This window comes from Meriones unguiculatus, chromosome 20, assembly GCF_030254825.1.
Source record: "Meriones unguiculatus strain TT.TT164.6M chromosome 20, Bangor_MerUng_6.1, whole genome shotgun sequence".
NCBI classification, from domain to species: Eukaryota; Metazoa; Chordata; class Mammalia; order Rodentia; family Muridae; genus Meriones; species Meriones unguiculatus.
The window spans coordinates 45,443,568-45,467,733 of record NC_083367.1 but is presented as its reverse complement, the minus strand read 5'-3'; the positions used below and the strand labels follow the sequence as shown (position 1 = coordinate 45,467,733).

The 24,166-nt window shown below is 43.8% G+C and overlaps 1 protein-coding gene across 1 annotated transcript in view; it reads right to left on the bottom strand.

Annotated features, from left to right (window-relative positions):
* Nucleotides 1-1,575: 1,575 nt before the first annotated feature.
* Mettl24 (methyltransferase like 24) overlaps nt 1,576-24,166 on the bottom strand; it is a 105,384-nt gene continuing 82,793 nt past the window's right edge. Inside the window, 1 exon segment of the mRNA XM_060373165.1 lies at nt 1,576-3,668. Within this exon segment, the coding sequence (XP_060229148.1) occupies nt 3,354-3,668 (315 nt within the window). The 3' untranslated portion in view covers nt 1,576-3,353.

The following is a 24,166-nucleotide window of genomic DNA, read 5'->3' as shown; positions in this document are numbered from 1 at the left end:
CGCTCAAACCAACTGTAACCAGTTTGCAGCGCTAATGTTTGCTGCGCTGTGCGTGCTCTCTGTAGGACGTGACGGGGACTGTAGAGTCATATTCAATCTGCTAGGTAATTAGAACACAGGCTTTGTAACCTCTTAGCTTCTTCACCCATGTACCCTGGATTGTTGGGAGAAAAGGGAATCACTAATGAACATGGTGCCTCGTACATCTGTAAGCTTCCACGAGACGATGACACTTGATTTTGTTGCTTTCCTTGTCTGATGTGTTTTGTCTGTGCTGTGTCCACAGTGGTGGCTCTGGCTTTGTCTGTCCCTCACCACCTGCTTGTGTTACCCCTCCTCTGAAAGCTAACACCGGAGCTACAGCAGCCTGACCCACTTCTCAGAGCCAGCATCAGCAATTCCCCACTTTAGAGGCGAGAGTGTGGCCCAGTGAATTGCTACCTAGTGCACTTTTGACACTGTAGACACATCTGGGTGTGACCACGGGGAGAGTGGGATTGTCGCTCCTGCCCTCTAGTGGGTAGAGTCCAGGGTGCTGCTAAGCCTCCTACAGAGCACAGGATACAGGCTAAGTCTTCCCACTTGAGGATTCCTCCAGCTCCAATTGACAACACTGCCGAGACCTTGGCCGACATAAGCGTAATCAGTTCTAGAGACAGGGAAGCCATAGCAACTACCGCAATAGCCACTGTAAATACTAGACTATCCATGAAGAAAAATAACCATAAATATTAAGACCATTACACAGGCTGCCTGCTAAATGGGTCTGGGTGGAGGTTCTGTTTTTTGGTTTTGGTTTTTTTTTTTAACAGTAAATCCACTCTCACTTTAATCATAGATGGTATGATGAAGCCAAGGCTCTGTATCACTTGTCTGAAACCTTCAATGCCTTAAGTCTCCAATTCCATGCCCTAAAAATCTTGCCATAGACGTGTATACATCTAGGGGTTGTTCAGACTGGACACTTAAAATTAGTGCACGCTATACATTGCTGTACACGAATATTTACTACACAGACACCAGTGCACAAAACTATTATTAAAAAAAATCTGTGACAAAGTCCAAACAAGGGCAAAATAAGGTTACCTTCCTTTGGAAGCAATAAACTACACAAACCATACAAACTAACTGTACAAGCTGTTAGAGTGTTCGTGGACCTTCTGTGTTCATGGACATCTGTGCACACTAAAGAGACTGAGCTACCGTTGATGATCACACTTATTACAGCTGATCTTCTCAACCCCAAACCTTCCCCCTGCCTGCCCCAGCAACTATAAATTTAAGAATCAAAACCTCAGATGTCTTAAAATTATCACAACTCACTCAGGAACCCTGGTCTCCTTCTAGCTCAAGTTAGTAAGATCATTCTATTCTAATACCTGTCGGGTCCTCATTTGAAAAACGGTATTTTCAAAGCCAAAAAGCTGAAAGTGAGACCAGGACTATCTGAGGGTGAAAGCAAGCAGGAAGGAGAAGCCTGGGAGAAGGGACGGAATGTGTCAGGATTCCACTGCCTCCTACGAAGTCTTGAGCAGTGAACATATATGCTGTGTATGTAAAAAAAAAAAAAAAAAAAAAACAAAAAAAACAAAAAAAAAACATGCCTCCAAACTCTTAGCTTGGTTTATTTTGAGATTGTTTAATTAGCATAAAACTTTTGGAAATCGTTCACAGGACAATCTTCCTATATATAAGAATTATGGGTATCATTTGAACCACAGAGAACATACCTGTTCTGCTTAATTAAACAAAGAAAAAACTTTTGTGAAAAAGAAGTCAAACCCGGGGCTGAGGCAAAATGATCAGAGGTCAAAACCAGCCTGAGACATTAAGTGATGAGTTTAGGACCACCCTGGGCTAGGAAGAGAGAGAGAGAGCAGGAGGGAGGGGGACAGAGACACACAGAGAGAGAGAAGACAGTGACATTGTTGTCTTCCCCTATCTGTGTCCAACTTACTCCCTCTCTCTACCTACCCCCTTCCCTGGCCTGTTCCCCCTAGATAGGGTCACACTATCTCTGGCTGTCCTGGAACTATGTAGTAGTCCAGGCCTGTCTCAGACTCACAGACCTCCACCTGCCGCTTTCTCCCAAGTGCCACAATTAAAGGTGTGAGCCTTTAATAAGTTGTAAGCCCAGCTTACAACTTACCTTTGAGACAGGGCCTCTCACTGAACCGGAAGCTCACTGATCCAACTAGGCCAGCCTGGCCAGTGGGCCCCAGCCTGTCTCCTGCCCACCCTCATGCCTGCCCAGTGCTTACAGGGTCGTGCCTGGCTCGTAGGAGCAGGGATTGTAAACTCAAGCCCTCATGCTTGTGTGGCAGGCGGTTTACTGACTGGGCCGTCTCCTCAGCCTGACAGCAGCGGAAGGTCTGTGGAGCCGAAGCCATGTTTTGAAGGCTGACGCGGCAGTAGCAGAACCACACAGATGCCGCTTTGTGCTTTAGCTTCACAGGAGATGAAGCCTGTTGATGGCTTTGTGTGAAAAGAATTTTGAGCCGGAGTTCTTGAAGTTCTGACAGAACTTGACGGATTTAAGTTCCCAGGGACTAGAAGCCGCAGTTCTTAGAACTCAAGCCCCGTCTCGGCAAAGGCTGGGAAGCAACGTCTGGAGTCCACAGACTGCCGAGCACGGCTTTGACTGGCTGGATGAGAGAAACTTTAAGGGAAGCTTTAAAGTCAAGCAACTGGCCCTATCTATCTATCTATCTATCTATCTATCTATCTATCTATCTATCTATTTATTTTTGTAGTTGTTTGCTTTGTTTTCGGCTTGTTTGGTTTTTTGAGACAGGGTTTTACCATACAGATCACTACAGGTTTCTCTGTGCAGCTCTGGCTGTCCCGGAACTCGCTCTGTAGGCTAGGCTGGCCTGCCTCTGCCTCCCCAGTGCTGGGATTAAAGTTCCACCACTGCCCGGCAGTGACCCAACTTAAAAAAAAAAAGAACAGTGCATTTAAAAAAATCTGACCAACCTAGTGAAAGTATAAATTAATAAAATGTCATTTTTAATGTAAATTCGTGAGCTATAGATACAGAATGGATTCTGAGGCAACCAGAAACTGGCAGGAGCAGGGTATTCCTACCCTCCAAGTGAGAGTGGAGGGGGCATGCCCCACTCTGTCAAAGGCAAAAGCGCAGAGGTCTCAGTCTGGGCCAGGAGAGGTGTCCCTCCAAGCCGCTGTCGATTGTCAAGCTCAAGGCTTCGTGTACTCTTATAATGACAATAACACGATCGCTGCGGCATCACGCAGGAAACAGGCCGGTGGAGGCTGGAGGCGTGACTCCGCGACCGGAAGCACGGGTGCATCTGTCTGCAAATAGTTCTTCCTGTTGTGCGCGGGGCTCCATCCTATTTCCATCTCGTATTCACCCAACTCAGGGTATAACAGCTGCTGGCATTGAAAATGTCTTTCTTCAGGAAGAGCTGAGGCTTAGATAAGTCTTTATAGGTGTGGAAAAGTCTGAAGTCCTTCTGCTCCAACTCCTTCAGGAGGCTGTACCAAAACCGCACCACACTGCTCTCGCTGCCACTGACCTCAAAGCCAGGCCAGTGGAGGTGAATCTCAAAGAGGAGCTGGCCAATCTGTCCGAGGACATCCTCCAGAATCAGGTTTTCTAAAACTTTCCATTCTGCACTTTCCAGATCTGCCTTGAGTACATCAATCTGAAACAGAGCAATAACATGAGGTTCTCAGACTCCGTCATTCACTGTACCACCCCGTATCATATCGTATTGTATCCTATCAGATCCCATTTCATTGTGTCCTATCATCATATCATACCCACCCCCAAAGGCAACGGAAATTTTAAATTTGTAGAGTTGGAAGTCATTTCCAAGTAGCCATTTAAAATTTGTTATTAACTATTTTTCACACAATATATCTTGATCATGTTCTTCACCCTCCTTCAGTTCTCTCAAGATTCTCCCACCTTTCTACTCAAGACCCCAAAAGACAGCCATTGCATGTTTTCTCGTATTTGTTGATGCTTAGATGTGTGTTTAAACTCAAATAACCAAGTGGTCATTTCTGGCGCATTTCCAACCTACCTTCACACTGTTAATGAATACAAGCAACAGAATGCCCCGGGGGGGGGGGGCATCAGAGTGGGCCCTCTTGCCTTCTGCCCAGCGCCAGCAGATGCTTAAGTAGGAAAAGCCAGGACACATTCATTTCAGAGTGCCATGCCCTACAGCCTTTCCCTTCAACCTGCATGCCACTCCAAGGAGCCCAGCCAAGCCCTGTGGCAGTCACACAGAGGAAATGGCAGAGAAGCCCTGCCTGCAGGGTCACATTCACAAGCATCATACCATGGAGGCATCACTAGGATTTGAAGCCTAAGAAAGAGATTTTGGGGTTTCCGAGTATTAGGATCATTATTCTATGTTTTTTTCTTTCTTTTTAAAAGTACATCCCAGGATAATGTTCTAAAGCAAAACAAACAGGCAAACAACAAACCACGAAACATCTGTTTATTTAATGAGGTTTACTTCCTAGGTATGATGGACTAAAGGAAGACGACAGGACGGGAGAGATTATTTCTGCAGTTAGTCAGGCTATGAGAGTCGGCTCCTTTCTGCTGGCTTTGCACAAAATGTCTTGGAATAATAGGAACCGCGGTACATCCCAAAGGACATAAGGCAGGGTGTGCTGTGGCTCTGTGGCCAAGCACTTTCCTAGCAAGCAAGCATGACGCCTCTAGTTTCAATGCCCAGCACCAAAAATAAAATAAAATAAAATAAAATAAAATAAAATAAAATAAAATAAAATAAAGGTGCCATTACTAATACATGCCTGATCCAAAGCTAAATACTTCCCTTTGCAATGTCCATTAATTATACATCACCACTGAGAAAGGGTAGTTCTGTTAGTGACTATGTTGGGTGGAATGAAAATGGCCCCAGAGACTCATATATTTGAATGGTCGGTGGTCAGAGAGTGGCACTACTTGAGACGGCCTTGTTGGAGGAAGTGTGTCACTGGGGGGTGGGCTTGGAGGGTTCAAATGCCCGAGCCAGGTTCCAGCGTCCCTCCCTTCTGCCTGCCACTCTTGATGTAGAACTCTGAACTACCTCTCCAGTGCCATGTCGTTTGCATGCTGCCATGCTCCCTGCCGTGATGAGAGTGAACTAAACCTCAGAAGCCGGTGAGCCAGGCCCAGTTAGATAACTTATTTTCTAAGAGTTGCCTTGGTCATGGTGTCTTTTCACAGCAATAGAACCCTGACTAGACAGTGACATTAATTGTGAAAACAGACCCAATGGGTAACCTCCTTCAATCCCGCAGCTGGGAAGGCAGTGGTGAAATACAAACAGTCTGTGTGTCATAACCTGTGGTTTCGTGTGTGTGTGTGTGTGCACATATGTGTAGAAGCTAGAGGTCAACATCAGGTGTCTCTTCACCTTATTATATTTTTTCTCTATTTTATTATTTTTCAAGATGGAGTCTTCTGTTGAGCCCAGGCTGGCTGGCCAATGAGCTTTGGGAATCACCCTATCTTTACCCCAGGCGCCCCTCACCCAGCGCCGGGTTACAGAGGCCACCATGCCCAGTGTTTATATGGGTGCTGGGTATCTAAACTCAGATTGTCATGTTTGCGTGGCAGGCGCTTTACCAATTGAGTCATCTCTCCAGCTCACCGTGTATTCTTGACCATTAAAAAATAAAAATCACCTTTCCAGTAAGTCACAAAAGGAAAGAGTGACTCAGTGTTCCAAGAAGTTTTGGGGTGAACATGGGTCAGTGAGGTGCTTGAATCAGTACCATTGAATTTTCAGAGTACTTTTCAAAATGGGTCATTTCGCCACACGAAGGAAGTCTGATAGCACCAGACACAATGAATTCTGGGATGGAGGGAAACACCCAAAGGAACAAAGAGTGGAGTCCCAGTCACCTCAGCCCCAGAAAGCTGCTGGCCAGAAGCTGCAGAAGCAAGACTCTCTTTGCTGGTTTATAAACATGGATGGATGGTACCAATCTTGCCCACCCCGCCTTTCAGTGCTGTCTGCTTGGTAAGTTTTCCAGATGGTGTTAGAATATGAGAATCTCATGGCCTTAGAGGAATTCCTTGAGTGATTTCAGAGTTCCATGGAAGAGAAGGTGCAGAGACATGACATATAATTGCTACAAGACAGTGGGCTTTGCCTGATGGCCTGAGTCTTGCGACACATGGCTTGGCACTCTTGCTTGGATTTCCTAGAACCAAAAACCAGTAGGCCTTAGGAGAGCCAACATCTGTAAATAGGCAATGGGTCAGTGACTCAAAAACAAATGGGGAAGGTGAAAACCAACATTTTTCTTCATGAAAGTAACCGAACAAAGATAGGCTCCATGGAAAGACGGGCCAAACTAAATTAATTCTTATGACTTGGGCCCTGGGGAATTAACTCATTCCTTTTTAAACCTCAGTTCCTTGGCACTCTTATAGCTTTGTTGAATCTTGGCAGTTTTAGGCAGAATCCTCCTGGATTAAGGGTAATTAAGCTGTCAAAAGAAATATTTAATCAAAATCTCACAAAATGTCCTAATTGGTACAGAACACACCCAAAATTCAAAGAGCAGCATGTGTTGTATTGAGTCACATAGCCAAGAATTTCTTAGGTTCCTTACAGACTTGTTTTCACCATGATTTTCTGTGAGTTTGAATATGATGAATAACATAACTACATTAAAGTATGAAGAGGACAGGGTGGGGTTGGGATGTAACACAATAGAGTGGATTGCTTAGCAAACATGAGGAAACACACACACACACACACACACACAAAAAAAAAGAACAAACAAGGAAGTCAGGAAAAAATGAGTGGGAATAAGGATAGTGTTCATTAACTTAATAAAAACTACTGGTAAAGATACAAAGGGATACATCATGTATTATCCAGACACATTTTAAGATTGTATTTATATGTGTATGGATGTTTTGCCTGCAAGCATGTATGTGCACCATATGCATGCTTGGTGCCCACAGAGGTCAGAAGAGGGCATTAGAACCCTGGAACTGGAGTTACAGATGGTAACTGCTAAATGGCGGCTGGAAACCAAACCTGAGTCCTCTGCAGGAGCAGCAAGCACTCTTAACTGCTGGGCCTTCTCTCCATCTCTCCCCCGCCCCCAGGCATATTTTAAATAAATTATCAATCAGAAATTATGAGCAACCAGAAGAGAACCAAATAAAGCTAAATTAAAGCAAATACATGCTTGATTTGGAAATCCAGACTGTATTCACTTGATGAAAATCTCATCTAAAGAGCAAAGAGTATGCCAACTATGATGACACCCTCACCTTTGACCCCAGAGTCTGAGAGTCCCCACTCTGATGAGAGCCATACAGGCTGGTCTTTGCCACTCAGCTCTCAGGTAGTGTGGCATGGAGCTGCCCACAGACTCTTTTCTGCCTCCCGACCTGAGAGCACAGACAACCAAAATGCAGTGAATAAAACACATTTTTCTCTCCCGTTATGCATTGCCTTTTTCTTGCATTTCAGAATGTCCCATTTGCATGAACTATTTTGCAAATGTAATTTCCATTATTACTGCATAATGCAGACAATATTATTGTTATTATAAAGTATTAAAGATTTCTGGGTAAGATATGCCACTTTTAAGATTCTAATACCAGCTTGCAACAATTATGGCACCCCAAATCATGCAAATGGTTATATTGGGATTAACAAGTGCCAAGCCTAACATAGTTGGGTTAAAGCATGTTTCTTGAGAAAAACAAGTAAGTGATAATGCTGAGGAAACTCTGGAATAGTGCAGACATATTTTTGGTAGGAGGGTCTCAAAGATGGCAGAAGAAACAATATGCCTGGTATAATTTCAAGGGTATTAAAGAGGTTCAAGTTTCAGGTATTATCTTGTTGCCTTAAGCCTCCTATAGCCAATAAGTGAGTTGCTTTTTGCACAACTTTCTGAAGCAATGAGAATTTTAATTTTAAGTGGATTAAGATGTGATACCCTCTGGCAGCACCCTCATCCAGAGCACAAGTCCACCTAGATCTGCAGGATGACATGAAAGGAGAGGAAGGGAGCTGTGTGACTGACTGAGCCTTCCATGCTGCAGGAGCGAAGAGCAGCAGACTGAGTGTCTTGAAACCTGAAGTTGGCGGCCTCATCCTTATGATGGCTGAAAGTACTTGTTTCTCCCTAGAGGAGAAACTGTCCCTACCTCTCCCAAGGCTTGACAATCGTGTCACGTCTTCACTTCTGCATCACCTGGTCTCTGCTTCTACCTTTTCATGATAGTCTCTGTGTGCCTCTGTGTCTGTGTCCAGATTTTCTCTTTTCATAGAATTGTTTGCCATTTTGGATCAGAGCCAGGCATGCTCTCTCATGACTCCGATTTCGGTTAATACATCTGCAATAACTGTATTTCCAGTCAAGGCCACATTCTGCAGTGCCAGGGAAGCAGGATTTAGCCCATAACATTGCTCAAGGCAGTTTTTGCAATGGGGCTTTTGCAAGACAAGTGTGGAGACACGGAGCCACTGCTTGCTTAGTCAGTGGGTCCTGTGAAAGAGAGCCAAAGGTAGCAACTGTCCAAGGCAATTATGACCATCACTCTGCCAATCACCACATCAGCCAACACTGGCAGCCTCAACCGTGATAAATACCCAAGCCAGGCAAGTAAAATTAAAAAAAAAAAAAAAAAAAAAAAAAACCTCAAAAGCCAACTGAAATCACCATGGAAACACGCCCACATCTCATTCCTTGATTCTTTCTACCATGCAAGCAAGCACATCCTGTTTTGGTCACCTTACCACTATCCACCTATCTCCCTCCTGGTCCTTCTGTAATGCTTTCAGGCTCACGGAGTCTTTTCATCTACAGGCCATCTAAGATTAGTGTCTTTCACAGGCCTCCTAGGCAGGATGGTCAGATTTTCCTCACGCCGGCTGTCTTTGAGGAGGGCAATAATGGGAGCTATACCTTTCAAGTAAAACCTAGTCCAAAATTTCCAAATATGTCCAAATTTCACTGCATTCTATCGGTCAAAATAAGTCGCAAAGCCAACTCCGATTCTAGAAAAGGCAATAGAGTCTAGCCACTGAGGGAAGAGGGGCAAGCACAGAGAGGGGAGGAAGACTTGCTGTAGATGATTGGCCCCAGTGATTAAAATCAATTGTACTTGATGAAAATCATAGAAATGGATGTTTAGTCGGCATGAGCAACGCTCAGGAAAAATTAACAGGAAAGCCTTCATTCATTAGAATACCGTAAAGGCAAATCCTGGTGTTCAGTCTGACACACCTGGAAAGAAGGACTGACGGCATGCCTGTGGGCCATTTTCTTGGCCGGTGTTGATGTGGGATGCCTGGTCCACTGTGGGCGGTACCTCCCTACACAGGTGGGCCTGGGCTGTGTGATACACGTAGCCGAGTATGATACACTGCGAGCAAGCCAGTGAGCAGTGTTCCTCCATGGTCCCCCTTCTGTTCCTATCTCCAGCTCCTTCCCTGACCTCCCTCCATGATGGCACATAAGCTGTAACCCAAATAAACCCTCTCCTCTCCCAAGTTCTTCTTAGTATTTTGTCACAGCAACAAAGAAGCAAACTAGGACAATTATTATGAAGGAAGGAGCATTAATTATGCCTGGCATTTTCTTATAGAGGTAGCTTTTCTTGGAGGTTGACAGAGAACATGGGGTAGCCAATGGCTTAGGACAACTCATAAAGAAAATGTTGAGGGCAGGCATGGTGACACACACTGCTACACCCCACCCACCCCCACACTCCCCTCCCCAGCGTCCCAGAGGCTGAGCCTTGAAGATCGGAAGTTTGAAGCCAGCCTGGAATATACAGCTTATGCTACATTAGCGGGGCCCTGTTTCGATTTAAAAGAAAGGAAGAGGACTAAGAAGGGGAACCAGAGCACGGTTTCGTTTGTTGGGTGGTTAATTTCCTTTTTGCATTTCACAGGTAACCCGCTGAAAGGCCTGTTTGACAAGCTAGAGCATTAAACTGCCAATGCATTCACAAGAAAAAAAAAGCGTCTACTGGTGGCCCTTTTGACGTATGCCAAGTGTCCTTATCGTATGGCAAATGCTCACATATTTGAGGACATCACACTTGAAGGAATAAAAATATTGCATTTAAACAATAATTTACTTGATAAGCAACGCCACACAAACGTATTTTAATGGCTGCTGCAACCATGAGTGGTTTGTAGACTAAAACCCTCAGCTCTATCTCCCGGAAGACCGAAGCCAATGAAACGACATGCCAACGAGTGTCCTTCAATGGGGCTTTTTAAATCTCTTTATAAGGGTCGTAGAGAATGCAGCTGTGCAGCTGAGTTAGATTCGGACTGTGGCACACATGATCTTCTAGAAGAATCAAATCGTCCTAAAGTGTGGCACAAAGGAAAGAATGTTAAATGAATAATTCATCAGTCTCAACACCACTTAGTAAGCGTCCACCCAGGGCGTTGGGCACACACAGTGATGAGGCTGGTCAAGGGAAAGCAGATGAACAACGACAGTAACGACTAAGTGTTAAGATTGCATGGAAATGTTGGAGAACATGCTGGTGCCCTCAGATGCTGTCATGACCATTCAGAGATGTCCGACCGTAAGTTACCGTCTCCCGGCCACTCGGCTCCAAGTCGAGAGCATTAGTGAGGGCTTGCCGTCAGTCCTTCTTTCCAGGTGTGTCAGACTGAACACCAGCATTAGCCATTACAGTATTCTAATGAATGAAGGCTTTCCTGTTTATTTTTTCCTGAGTATTGTGCATGCCTACTAAACATCCATTTCTACGATTTTCATAGATACGACATTTCTGCTTTGATAAGGCCTCATTGTATTTACATGAAGAACACGAGTATGATTAAATAAAATTTCAATAAATATTCAGAGGTACACTTCCGTTGTATGTCGTTAAAAGTGCCATTAACTCTCTGTGTTGGACTAACAAACAGAAGCCACTCTGGGTCTGCTTTGAGCCCTTTAGACATAATTTTAGCCAGCAGCACAGGATTCTCCAGCAATTTGGAGGCTACAAACATGCTCATTCCAATTCATCAAAACAATCTTTTTCCAGCTTGCCAAGAACCCCAACAGTTAGATGGGACTTCAAGAAGGAATGTTTCTCCTGTTCTCCTAACTACACAATTGGGAGTAGCAGCTACGGAGCATGAAGCAGGCAAGTGCAGACTTTGGTCAATTTTCATGTCCTAAATTGTGGCATAGGAGAAAGGACATTAAGCAGGAAAGATGTATCGGCATAAAACCACTTAGTAAGTTTGAGGTAGGTTGAATATTAGCATTTCGTGTTTACAAATTAAAACTCGAGGAGGTGTTATATTGTTTGGCAGAGCCAACAGGTGTCCTGTCATGGTCAGGAATCGTGTTGGCCTCTGATCTTTCAGGTTAGTTGTGTTTCATGCATAAATTATGTGGTACCCCTCAAAACCACACTGTGCTGCCTAGTTTTATGTCAACTTGACACAAGTGAAAGTCACCTGAGAGGAGGGAACCTCAGTTAAGGAGGGAACTTCCGCAGCACCCGGATGTAGGGAAAGCCTGCAGGACACTTTAGTACTCAGTGCTTGATGGGGGAGGGCCCAGCCCCTTGCAGGTGGGGCCACCCCTGGGTTGCTGCTCCTGGGTGTTATAAGAAAGCAGGCTGATCCCACCATTTACCTGCAAATTTCATGATTTCCTTGTTTTTTATTGCTGAGTTATACTCCATTGTGTAGATGTACCACAATTTCTGTATCCATTCCTCCACTGAGGGGCATCTGGGCTGTTTCCAGCTTCTGGCTATTACAAATAAGGCTGCTATAAACATGGTTGAGCAAATGTCCTTATTGTGTACTTGAGTTTCTTTTGGATATATGCCTAGGAGTGGTATAGCTGGATCTTGAGGAAGCGCTATTCAAAGGAAAAGATCATCCTGCGTGAGCTATCCCAGAAGTAGAAAGACACACATGGTATATACTCACTCATATAGACATATAATATAGGATAAACCTACTAAAATCTGTACACCTAAAGAAACTAATCAAGAGGGAGGACTCTTGCTAAAATGCTCAATCCCTAACCAGAAAGGCAAAGAGGATGGACATAAGAAGAAGGCAAAAAGAGGAAACAAGTCAGGAGCCTGACACAGAGGACCTCTGAAAGGCTCTGCCCTGCAGACTATCAATGCAGATGCTGAGACTTATGGGTAACCTTTGGGCAAAGTGTAGGGAATCTTATGAAAGAAGTGGGAAACAGTAAGATCTGGAGAGGACAGGAACTCCACAAGGAGGGCAACAGACCAAAAAATCTGAGCACAAGGGTCTTTCCTGAGACTGATATTCCAACCAAGAACCATGCAATGGAGATAACCTAAGACCCCTGCACAGATGTAGCCCATGGCAGTTCAGTATCCAAGTGGGTTCCATTGTAACAGGAACAGGGACTGTCTCTGACATGAACTGATTGGCTCTTTAATTACCTCCCCCTGAGGGGGAAGCAGTATTACCAGGCCACAGAAAAAGACAATATAGCCACTCCTGATGAGACCTAATTGACTAGGATCAGAAGGAAGGAAAAGAAGACCTCCCCTATCGGTGGGCTTGGGGAAGGGCATGCATGCAGAGGGTGGAGGAAGGGAGGGATTGGGACGGGAGGAGGGAGAGAACCACAGGGGGGATACAAAGTGAATAAAGTGTAATTAACAAAGAATTAAAAAGAAAGAAAGAAAGCAGGCTGAGCGAGCCACGGGAAGCAAGCCAGTAAGTAGCATCCTCCATGGCCTCTGCCTCAGCCCCCGTCTCCACGTTCCTGCCCTATTTGAGCTCCTGTCCTGACTTCCTTCAATGAGGAACAGTGCTATAGGTCAAATAAACCCTTACCTCCCCAAGCTGATTTGGTCATGGTGTTTCATGAAATTTGATTATGTGTGTGTGTGTGTGTGTACACATATACATGTTTTTTTTTAATTTTTTAATTCTAATTTTTAAATTCTAAACTCAATCCTATCTAACCATGAGTTACACCCACTCCAGAATAATCTACCTCGTTACAAATACATTTACATGTAACTGAGCTGTGAAATTATAAATGAGCACAGTACTGGTTTGCTCTTCTGCCTTTTTAGGTGGGTAAGCAGGACAACCATGGGCTCTGAGGTATAGGTACTGAGTTCAAAGCCCTGTCTACTATAGTTAGAGACCAGAGGTGTACAAGTGGAGCCAAACAGTATGTGGATTCAAACAAGACGAGGCATTGGGCTCCTGGAAAGAGAAGTGCAAAATAGCATCGACAGAAGCTCCTGGCCCCTGTGTGCTCCACCTGGCAACCTGAGGAAAGAGCTGGATGGGAATGACAATTCTGCCCTGATAAAGTCTGCAAACATCTCACTAGCTGCAACCACAGGGAAACTTAAATTGATATTTCATTTACATGACACCTATAGAAGTAAATACCTAAGTATTTTAATAGGAATAAAAATTTACCAGGCAGTGGTGGTGCGTGCCTTTAATCCTAGCACTTGGGAGGCAGAGGCAGGTGGATTTCTATGAGTTTGAGGCCAGCCTGGTCTACAGAGTGAGTTCCAGGACAGACAGGGTAACACTGAGAAACTCTGTTGAGAGAAAGAATGAGAAAGAGAGGGAAGGAAGGAATGGAGGGAGGGAGAAAGGGAGGGAGGGAGTGAGGAAGAAAGGAAGGAAGGAAGGAAGGAAGGAAGGAAGGAAGGAAGGAAGGAAGGAAGGAAATTGTCATAAGCCTAAGTTTCTTAGTTCACCATAATTACTTAAAATTACTTACCAGACTTCACCTTGATATAGTTTCCTAGGAGAGTCCTTTCAATTATCTGTTTCATTAAAACATTTCCCTTAGGGATTAGAGTGTAGCTCAGAGACAGAGTCCTTGTTTAACATGTATTAGACCATAGGTTTGATCCTCAGCACCATAAAAAACAAAAACAACAACAACCACACACACACACACACACACACACAGAAAAATACTTTTACTTCAGCAAATTCAGAAAGTGAAGATGAAGATGTGCGAACTATATAAAGAGAATATCCAATACCAGGAGTCAACGAAACGAAGAGCCAGGTAGATGTGGGTGTCATTCAAGCACTCAGGATTCTGAGGCAGGCGGATTAATGTAAGTTCAAGGCCACCCTGAAATGCATGAGTTCCAGACTAGCCTGGGCTACACAGTGAGAACCTACTCCAACAAACAGATGAACACAAGAAAACAAATTTTAGAAAAGAAAGAAAAAGAAAAGTGTGTGGTGGAAGGGACATGACTTTAATGTCCCTGAAGTTGAGTGTGCAAGGAAAAGGTTTCCACATTTAGCAAGTTTACATAAATTATATGAACCGTAATTTTCATAAAAGTCAAAATGAAACACTGCATGTGGAGCAAGTGATATGCCTAAGGACCATGCACATGTGCACAAGGCTACAGAGAGTCAAGGACACCAGGGACACAAGAAGAAACTTAATCTAATGGCCAAATAAACAAAGTATGGTGTGCTGCTTAATTTCTTTGTCACCTTGATAAAAGTTTGAGTTAACTGTGAAGAAGACTCTGCAGATGAGAAAAATGCATCCATCAAATTGGCTGATAGACTGTCGTGGTGGATTTTCTTGATTAATGATAGATGTGGGATGCTCCAGCCCAACTGTAGGTACTGCCCACCCCCACTAGTGGCCCTAGTAGAAGTGGTCCTGGATTGTGTAAGAAAGCAAACCAAGCAAGCTAGACCGAGCAAGCCAATAAGCAACATCCCTCCATGGTTTCTGCTTTAGTTCCTGCCTCCTGGTTCCTGCTATAGTTCTGTCCTGGTTGAGTTTCTGTCTTGCCTTCCCTTGGTGATAAACTGTAATCAAAAAATGTAAGCAGAATAAACCCTTCCCTACCCAAGTTTTTTTGGTCATTAGTAGTTACCACAGCAACAGAAAGCACACTAGGACATTTGGTATTCCATAAACCCATTATAAACTATTATCTTTTTGATTGTGTGTGTTTGTGCATGTGTGTGTGCATCATGTACGTGTGTGAATGTATGCCACATGTACATGTGTGAACATCAGAGTACTATGAAATTGGTCTTCTCCTTCCATTTTTAAGGAAGTCCCAGGGATCAAACTTGGGTCACCAGGCTTGTTTGATAAAAACCTTTACCTGCTGAGACATCTTTAACCCCCTAAAATTATGCTTAATAGAATAGTTTCATAGAATAGAATAGAATAAAACAGAGTGGAGAACAATCGAATAGTTTCAACGGCGTATCAAGTCTGTACAGGAACCCTGGCACTTCTGTTTGGCAAATGATCTACTTTCTAATATGTGAAATAAATGCAGACATCTGCTAAAGGTTGTACAGAATGATAGGATTTACAAAACTGGCACGGAAGTAAACACAATAGTCTATTCTCGTGGAGATCTCATTCACGTCGTCAACCGTGAGAACTATCCTAATATGGAAGAGCCAGTGAGATATGGTAGTTAACAACGCCCTTTAAACACTGATATATACCCATTGCAGATCCAAATGGGCACGTATCACCCAAGTCAACTCACTGTCAAAGCTGAGACAGCTCTAAGGCCATTCAAGTTCAAGAAGTTTTTTGAACTTTTTGTGCCCATTCTACTTGTGTTTGAATAATGGGTTCCTCTTCCAATCTGTAGTCTTGGACTTCTGTTTTATCAAATACAAAGGGAAAACACAAAAGAAATAAATACAGCAGAGGGCGTATCAACTAAGAGTAAGAAAAATCAAAACATTAAAATTGTAAAACTTTGGGCTGGGGCAATGCCTCAGCATATAAGAGCAATGGCTGACCGAAGTTCAGTTTGTGACATCTACATGGCAGCTCAATCATCTGTAACTCAAGATTGGTGGCAATCTGAAGCCGCCTTCTGGACACTATGAACACCAGGAACACCCAAGGTGCGCTTACTAGAAGCAGGCAAAACTCTCACATACATAAAATAAAAACAAAGACATTGAATTTTTATAAACAAACTTGCATAACAGTTGTTGGTCTCATCGATGCACTCTTATAAAAATCCCTCCACGTGTGTTTGTTTACAATAGCCCCAGAGGGAAGAAAAGATTAAGAAACACAGGAAGGAGAAATAAGCCAACCAGCTCGCCAGCAACAAGGGATAGCTACCAGAAGACAGGCCCAGAGAACTGAAACTGTGGTTTCCAAAAGCGTCTCTCTCTTGGGCCACAGTAGACAGTTGCCTGTTTTTAATCTTTAGCCATGTTGTCATTCCCAGAAACTAATGCCCTTGCTCCTCCCCCTTCTAGTCCAGGCTGGCCTTAAACTCTCTATGTAGCCAATGGGGATGACCTGGGTCTGATGCTCCTTCCTTCACTTCCTGAATGCTGTCAGAGGCATGCCCCGTGTCTTAGGGTTATTCCTGCTCTGATGAAACACCAGGACCAAAAAGCAAGTTGGGGAGTAAAGTGTTTATTCGGCTTCTACTTCCACATTGCTGTTACACATCATCAAAGGAAGTCAGGACAGGAACTCAATCAGGGCAGAACTTGGAGGCAGGAGCTGACGCAGAGACCATGGAGGGAAGCTGCTTACTGACTTGCTCCCCATGGCTTGCTGAGCCACGGGATGGTGAGCCATAGCTCAGCAGCCCAGGGATGGCACCACCCACAGTGAGCTGGTTCCTCTCTTTATCAATCACTAATCCAAAAAAAAAAAATGTCCTACATGGTTGCCTACAGCTTGATCTTATGGAGTGTTTTTGCTTTTCAAATGAGGCTCCATCTTCTCGGATTACTTTAGCTTGTGGCTTCTGTCAATTTACATACAACTATTCGGAACAGTGTACAAACTTAGAAAGTGGCCTTGCCACACTGGAGAATTGGCCTGAGTTCTATAAGAAAGCAGGCCGAGCAAGCCATACGGGGGAGCAAGCCAGTAAGCAACGCGCCTCCACGGCCTCTGCCATCAGTTCCTGCCTCCAGGTTCCCGCCGTGCTTGAGTTCCTGTCCTGACTTCCTTCAGTGATGAACACTGACGTGGAAGTGTGAGCCAAATAAACTCCTCCCTCTTAAGTTGCTTTGCTCTCCTCTCAGCACTGATAACCCTAAGACATACATTAGTCTGCCAGGGCTTCTGGGAGAATCCCACTGGCTAGGTGGCTTTAACAGAGGAAACTTGTCCTCAAAGCCCTGGGATAAAGGTGTCAGTAGGCCAGTATAGTCGGCTTACAGATAGCTTCCCTGCTGCCCTGCTTTTCCTCTGTGTGGACTCCTAGAAGCTCTTGCTTTTCTTGTAAAGAAGCCAGTCATACTGGATTAGCTCCTTGCCGCCTTAAGGCCTCATGGGAGTTTAGCAATTTAATCTATAAAATTGGAGAAAGACACAATTTCTACCCTAATATATAAAACATGAATTTTTTGCAGTGCTTTATCTAAGAGCAAGCACTCCTTCACCAATATGTGAGCTATACCCTTGCTTCTGATTTAGTAACTGTTTTTCTCCTCCATTGTTAATGGCCATCTCTGAGTCTAGCTTTTTGAGAATGTGGCCTTGACACCCTTCATCAAGAGACAATGTCAGGTCACTCCCTGTGGTGAATTTCATAAGTTCACAGCCTGTGCAGTCCCATGAGCCACACACAGGGAAGGGTCCTAAGCTTGCTTTGTATTCTGCTATCACTTTCTTGAAAGCCTTAATTTGTTTTGAACAAGAGACCCCTCACCTTATTTTTACTGAGCCCCACAAATCATGTAGCCGGCACCCTTGAGTCCTGCTGAGCTTACGACTGGATGGGCTCATATATCTTGCTGTAGCCCCTGGCAGAGCCACAGACAGTCATTCAGCTTCCTCCTTCACAGACACCTTTATTCTTAGAAGCTGGCCGCTCTGCAAGGTGTTTGCTCTTCAGGCTGCCGTGTTCTGAGAAAGTCCAAGCCAGAGAGACATGTGAAGAGACCTGTCTCAAATAAAGAGTCAGATGCCTGACTCTTGACGCATGAGACACCCCCGAGCCAGAAGCACCGAGCAGAGCCCTTCTCAAACATGTGCCTGCATGAATGATGCGCAATGGCTAAAGCTTGCAAGCGGTTTCATTTATGCAGTGATCAGCTACTAGGACAGAACCCAAATTCTATAGATGGACATCTTGAAACTTCATGATTCTTGGCATCATCAAGTTCTATATGTTTCAATGCTGCAACTTATGGAAGTTGATATATAGTTCACAAAATTACTAAATAACAAATTATAACAATTTAAAAAGTCTTAAATAAGCAAAAGATTTCTAAAATTTATAATCAAGAGCTTAAAATTTTTTCCTGAACCCTTAAAACAAACACACACACACACTAAAGAGTTCATGTGTGAGCCTGACTGAGACCCTTTTTCTTTTCTTCTTCTTCTTCTTTTTTTTTTTTTTTAATAAAACTAGAGTTGATGGTTTGCCTCAGCTCCGTCTTCGACTGCATGGGGACTGAGCCCAATGCTCACTCACATGTGAAGCAAGTGCTATCCTAGTGAGCTCCCTGCCCAGCCTCAAATGTGCATCAAAATGTGACAGATTGTGAATGGATTTCCACCTAAGATGTGTTCTCCAGCTAGGCCTCTGAGGCTGTCCTAAGGTCCCGACTGCAGCGATGAGGGTTAGGACAGAAGTCAATGGTGCGATCTTCACATGCCCCCTCCCCCACTGAGAGCCACTTCCAATTTCTTATCTAATATTTTGAATCTATAGGGAAGAAGAAGACCTTTCGGAAAAAGAACGCTCCTGGTTAAGTTTGAAAGCCCTCATTCACATCTTTTTTTTTTTTTTTTTAGGCTTTAGGTCTTTGTAATGGTTTCACTTATTTAACCAGTTACCCTTCAGACAGATAGATAAGTTTCTCCCAAGTCTGATAACATTACAAGTGAACACAGTCAACAAACTTGCAGCTAAGACTTTGAACGTGTCCTATGCTTTTCTTGACGTACGTTTCCGGAAGCAGAGGACTAAGGTTGCCCCTGCTGCTCTGTGTGTGTGTTCCTGGAGGCCAGCCAGGTTGTGCTCAGACTCAGAGCAAACAGACGGGACTGTAGAGCCCTGTCACTCTCACCAGTCACCATGTGGCTCGTTTTCTTACCTGGAAGCCATTTTGTGACACTTTTCCCTCAAATGTAGTACCAGAGACCTCAAGCAAAGATCTGCACATGCTCTGTCCTGGCTTACGCCCTCAACTCTGCTCGGTAGCATTCTAAACCCCCCCCCCCCGTGTCCTTTTGTCACTGGGTGACTCAGAGATTTGAATGTCTTTTAAAGAAAGAACAAACACAATGGGTCAATTTGAACTATTTGATGAGTTACCTATGTATAACTTGTGATTTGAATCATTTGAACAAGATGCTTCTGACATACATGGTTCTATACTAAATTTTAAGTGTGTAGATTAATTTTTTCCACCTGAAAAGTGTTCCTGCGTTTTAAAATTGCCGCTTCTATCAATAATAAAAAAGGTTACCCATTAATCAAAATCTAAGTTTAAGAGCTGAAGCCGAATAAGTAATATCAACAAATTGTCAACATGAACCACCATCTTACCAATCATACAGCAAGACAAGGAGCACCCCACTCAGGCTGCATTTTACCTGCAAACACACAATTCTTTCTTCATCAGCAGCTGTCTGGACTGGAGGCTTAGATCATACACAATGAGATATTTTACAGACATTCTTCAATTTGTAAAAGCTTCAATAAAAAATCTATAAATTGAGTTTTGTAATTGAGCTCATATTTTAATTACCATTTGACTCATCCTCTATTTATGAATATTTTTTTGAAAATTGAGTTATCATCAATTATTTACCATTCCAAGAAATCAAGGTATATTAATTCTCTGTAATTATTCAGTCAGAATTTACAAGTATCAATTCTTCCTTTTTACTTTAATTAAGAAAAGTTGCAAAACTTTTTTTAAAAAGTTGCTATTTAATGATAAGGTAATCCTAAGCTTCTATACATCAATTCTACTTAAAAGAAGACAGATACCTAGGAAACGGATGTAAAACACACTAGAAAAGGATCTTAATGTAGAAAAGTAGGACAAACTATTCTTTGTCACACAAGCAAGAGGTTCAAAAGTCTCCTTCAAAGCCTTCAACACCCTAAATTAAGTTCAATTAACACTGTCAGCTGGCAGAAATGTAACTCTGCAGAATTTCCGCCACCACTAGGGAAAGAGGGCCAGGATTTGCCCTGCACATGATGAGAACCACGGAAGGGTCACACTAAGCTAATCTGAGACCAATTCTGAACTAATGATAAAGGAAAATACTTCTTATGTGGTAATCAGCTTTCAGAAATGACCTCTGCAGGGAGCAGCACTCTGGGAGTTTAAAAAGGAATGAGGACAGCATTTGCAAAGAGCGTTTTTCCAGATATCCAACTTGACTGAAGAAGCCAACCTGAGGCCACTAGGCAAGACCCTGCTGGATGAGCGAGGGGATGCAAAGAACGCCCTGGGATGCCCACGTCAGGGACAAGCGATGGCTGAGCCTATAAGCGGTCAAGAAGGAGAACCAGGCCACTGGTGAGCTACAATAGTAAGGGACCAAGCAGCGTAATTTATCCTGGGGGCATCCATGGACCCGGGCGGGGGGGGGGGACAAAGTTGAGGCTTTGGGAGATGGCCAGTGGTTAAGAGCATTGGTCTCACAAGCATGGGGACCTGAGTTCAGACCCCAAACCCACATAAAACGCCAGGCATGGCCATATTCACCTGAAAGCATTGAGGATGTTGGGGACTCGCTGATGAGCCAACCCTGTCAAAACAGCGAACTGCTGTTTTGGGTTCAGTGAGAGTGTTTCTAAAATGAGGAGAAGCTTAAAACACTCATCTAAAGAACTAAGTTCCTAGAACTTAAAAGGAAATACGGTTAAACCTTTTTTTGGCCTGATAGCCAGCTTTATCAAAGAATGTAAGCTGAGCCTCAATGAGTAGATGCAAACAAAGAAACAATCAAGTGAGCACCCATTAAAAAGACTCTGCAGAAAGATGCTCTTTGGGTGGTGGATCTGCATGGAGCCCATAGATACCAAAAACGGCCCAAATGCAAGAATGCATGAATGCTCAGCACCAACAGAGAGGGAGGCAAAATAAGCATATGAGTTATTAAGATTATTAAAAAGAAATGTTGTCCTTTGAATGAAAATAAGAAAGGGATTAGCTGTGGGTGAGGCCTAGAGTCTGATGCAGAACAGATGTGAACAGCTGTGAATATGTGTATGCACCTGCAGACAAACAGGTATATAAAACACACAACTGAAAAATACTGCTGGGGCGGGGGTAGAATCACATAAAGATTATTTCCTTTGGGCTCAGCAGAACGGATAGAGGGCTTGAGAACGGTGCTCATCTGTGCTGCTTTGTAAAGTAGCCATTTGACATAGGTGCCAACCATATAACAGTTCCTCCTCCGTGCCTCAAGTACTCTGTAACTGCACTTGGCAAGTGGCTACCATGTTAGACACGCTCCCTTTCCGTTCACTGGCAACGCCGCGCAGAAGACGGCCTGCATTCTTATCACCTGCGGGGCTTCGGCGACCAGTCTCTGATGTGGTAGATAGGGTGGGAGCTGGGTGTTTGCATTTCTAAGCGGAGCCCCGTCTGATGGTGATGATGCAGGTCCGAGGACCACACGTGGGGAATCTTTGGTGATGACGCTAGCTGAGCTGTTTGATGATAATGCTGCCTGAGCTGTTCTTGTTGTGTTTGTCTGAGACTCTCATCCTCAGCTTCTCCCTTCTTCCCAGCAGGTGCAGAAAGGTACCTGCATGTAAGAGATAAGTGGTCTTGGAAGATTCGTGGTGGTTTTACAACCAGTTGCTTCTTAAGTGATGGTTGCATCATGTCAAAGTCTCCTAAACTCACAGCCTTTCCGTGAGACATGTTTTTGCTGGAACGGTGTACAAAACTGCATTTGCAGAATAAACATTTTCCTGGGAACAGTGGGAACCTTGGGTCTGGGGTAGACTGTCAGATCAAAGGGTCTGGGATAGCTTAGCTTCTCTGTGGCAGAGCCCATACCATAGGACCATTTCTAGGCTAACCCAGAAAAGCCAACAAAACCCCACCTGTGTACCTATGAGTGCCTGGAGCAGAATCAAGTTCCTCAGCGAGAACTCCTGTTCTTTTTACTAGCTCTTCATAAAATCTGTAATTCAAAAAAAAACACTGGGAGTGTTTGATTTTTCAGGAAATGGGCAGTTTCCTCAGAGGTTAGGAACACGCACTGCTCTTGCAGAGGGCCTGAGTTTGGTTCCCAGCACCCACACCAAGCCGTTCACAACTACACATGACTCCAGGCGATCTGACTCCCTCTCTGGACTTCGTGGGCACCTGTGCTCATACATTCATAGATCCATACAGACACACCCATGCACACACAGTCAAAAATTAAAAACAATTTTTAAAATGAGTGTCTGATTTAAGGCAACATCAAAAACGTGCTTTCTGTGGTTTATTACACCCATGCTTAGGGAGATGGCTCAGAAGCAGTATTTGCTATGGTAATTACAGAGAGGCATTTACAAACAAGAGTCAGCTAGACATGGCACACTGGCAGGGGCAACTGAAGACAGCTTCTTGGGTTACATTTTTTATTCTGACAAGAGAGAAAAGTCCTGAACTACACTGTAAGCTTCGGAAGAGCAGATGGCTTGAGGTTGAATCCGCAGCTTCCAGCACATTCCCTGGGATCTGGAAGGTGGTCTACAATATCCGAGAGATGTCTGTGTTGGGCGGATGGGTGAGTGGATGCCTAGACGGGGCTCTTATGATAGATGGGTGATGGATGGGTAGCTGAGTGACTAAGGCTCCTCTTGTATTCTGTTACAGATTACAGCCTGCTTGTCCAGGCTTTGAGGACACCTGGTCCAACTTCCTCATTTAGAGGACAAGGCACAAATGACACATTTCAGGTCACAAATTACTTATTCGGTGATAAAGCCTACATCTCAAACACAGCTCAGAGAGGAGAGATAGAGAGAGAAGGAAGGAGGGAGGGAGGGAAAGAGGCATGAAGAGAATGAGGAGCAGACCTAAAGACTAGACAGAAGACACCTTGAAGACAGTTGCACATCTCTTTCTCCTCCCAGCATTCCCCTCTGGCAAGAATTTCTTTGCACCGAAAGCACGATATGGTGTTTTCCAAATCTATTTCTGATCAATACAAGTTCTTATATTAATAAAAATGCAAATCTCATAAAATCATCTGAGAAACGCATTTACAAAATAGGGAAAATAGCAACGATATATATGATATTTCAAAGGTACCTAGAAGAGCTGTTACTTGCCCATGCATCCATACTTGTTAAAAAATAAAAAATAAAAACAACCCTGATTTACAGATGACTCTCACCTGGGTCCTCTGCAAGAGCATCCTGTTCTCTTAGCTGCTGAGCAATTTCTCAGCACAGCTAAACCTTTTTAACATTTAATTTTATTTGTTATTTATGTGAATGTCTATGTCCTGGGAAAAGGCTCTGTTTTCTCATTTCTCCATAGCCGGGTGATAAAGTAGCAAATGTCTACTCGATAAGATAAAACTGTCCCATGAGATTGCCAGTGAGTTTCCTTGCTTAGTGTGTCTTCCACATCTTTGCTTGGAGTGAGATTGTCATGGCTGGGCCTTCAACAACATTTCTGGGCCAAGAGGAGAAGGGTTATATTTTAGGGATGCGTCAGGGGAAAATTAGACACGTTGTGGGCCCCTAGTGACTTTGTACCTCATGTGAAACCTCAACCACTCACATCTAGACTCCTTTCGTGTAAGAGGAAGAAATGTTTCTGTCACTTAAGCCACCTGCCGTTGCTGCTGTTGTTGCTGTTGTTGTTGTTTTGTTTTGTTTTGCTTTCTTTCCAAATGCAACTGACCCTAATCTTGCATATATGAATCACATACAACCATTTTGGCTACTTACTAAGAGTGGGGTTCACATTTTCAGAGTTGCCCACTGGCATTCAGTTAAGGCCTGGATTCCCTAGTTTGTCTGTGGACCCCCACACCAAATTCCACAGGTCATTTTGTATCAAAAGGTCAATTATGAAGCACCTAGAATTTTTTTCAATTATGAGAATATATTCTCTGGGTTCTTCTCTGGCCCAAATGGTGATAACATTTTTTTTTTTCTATTGTGGGTTCTAATTTTTTTCCCTGTCACAGAAAT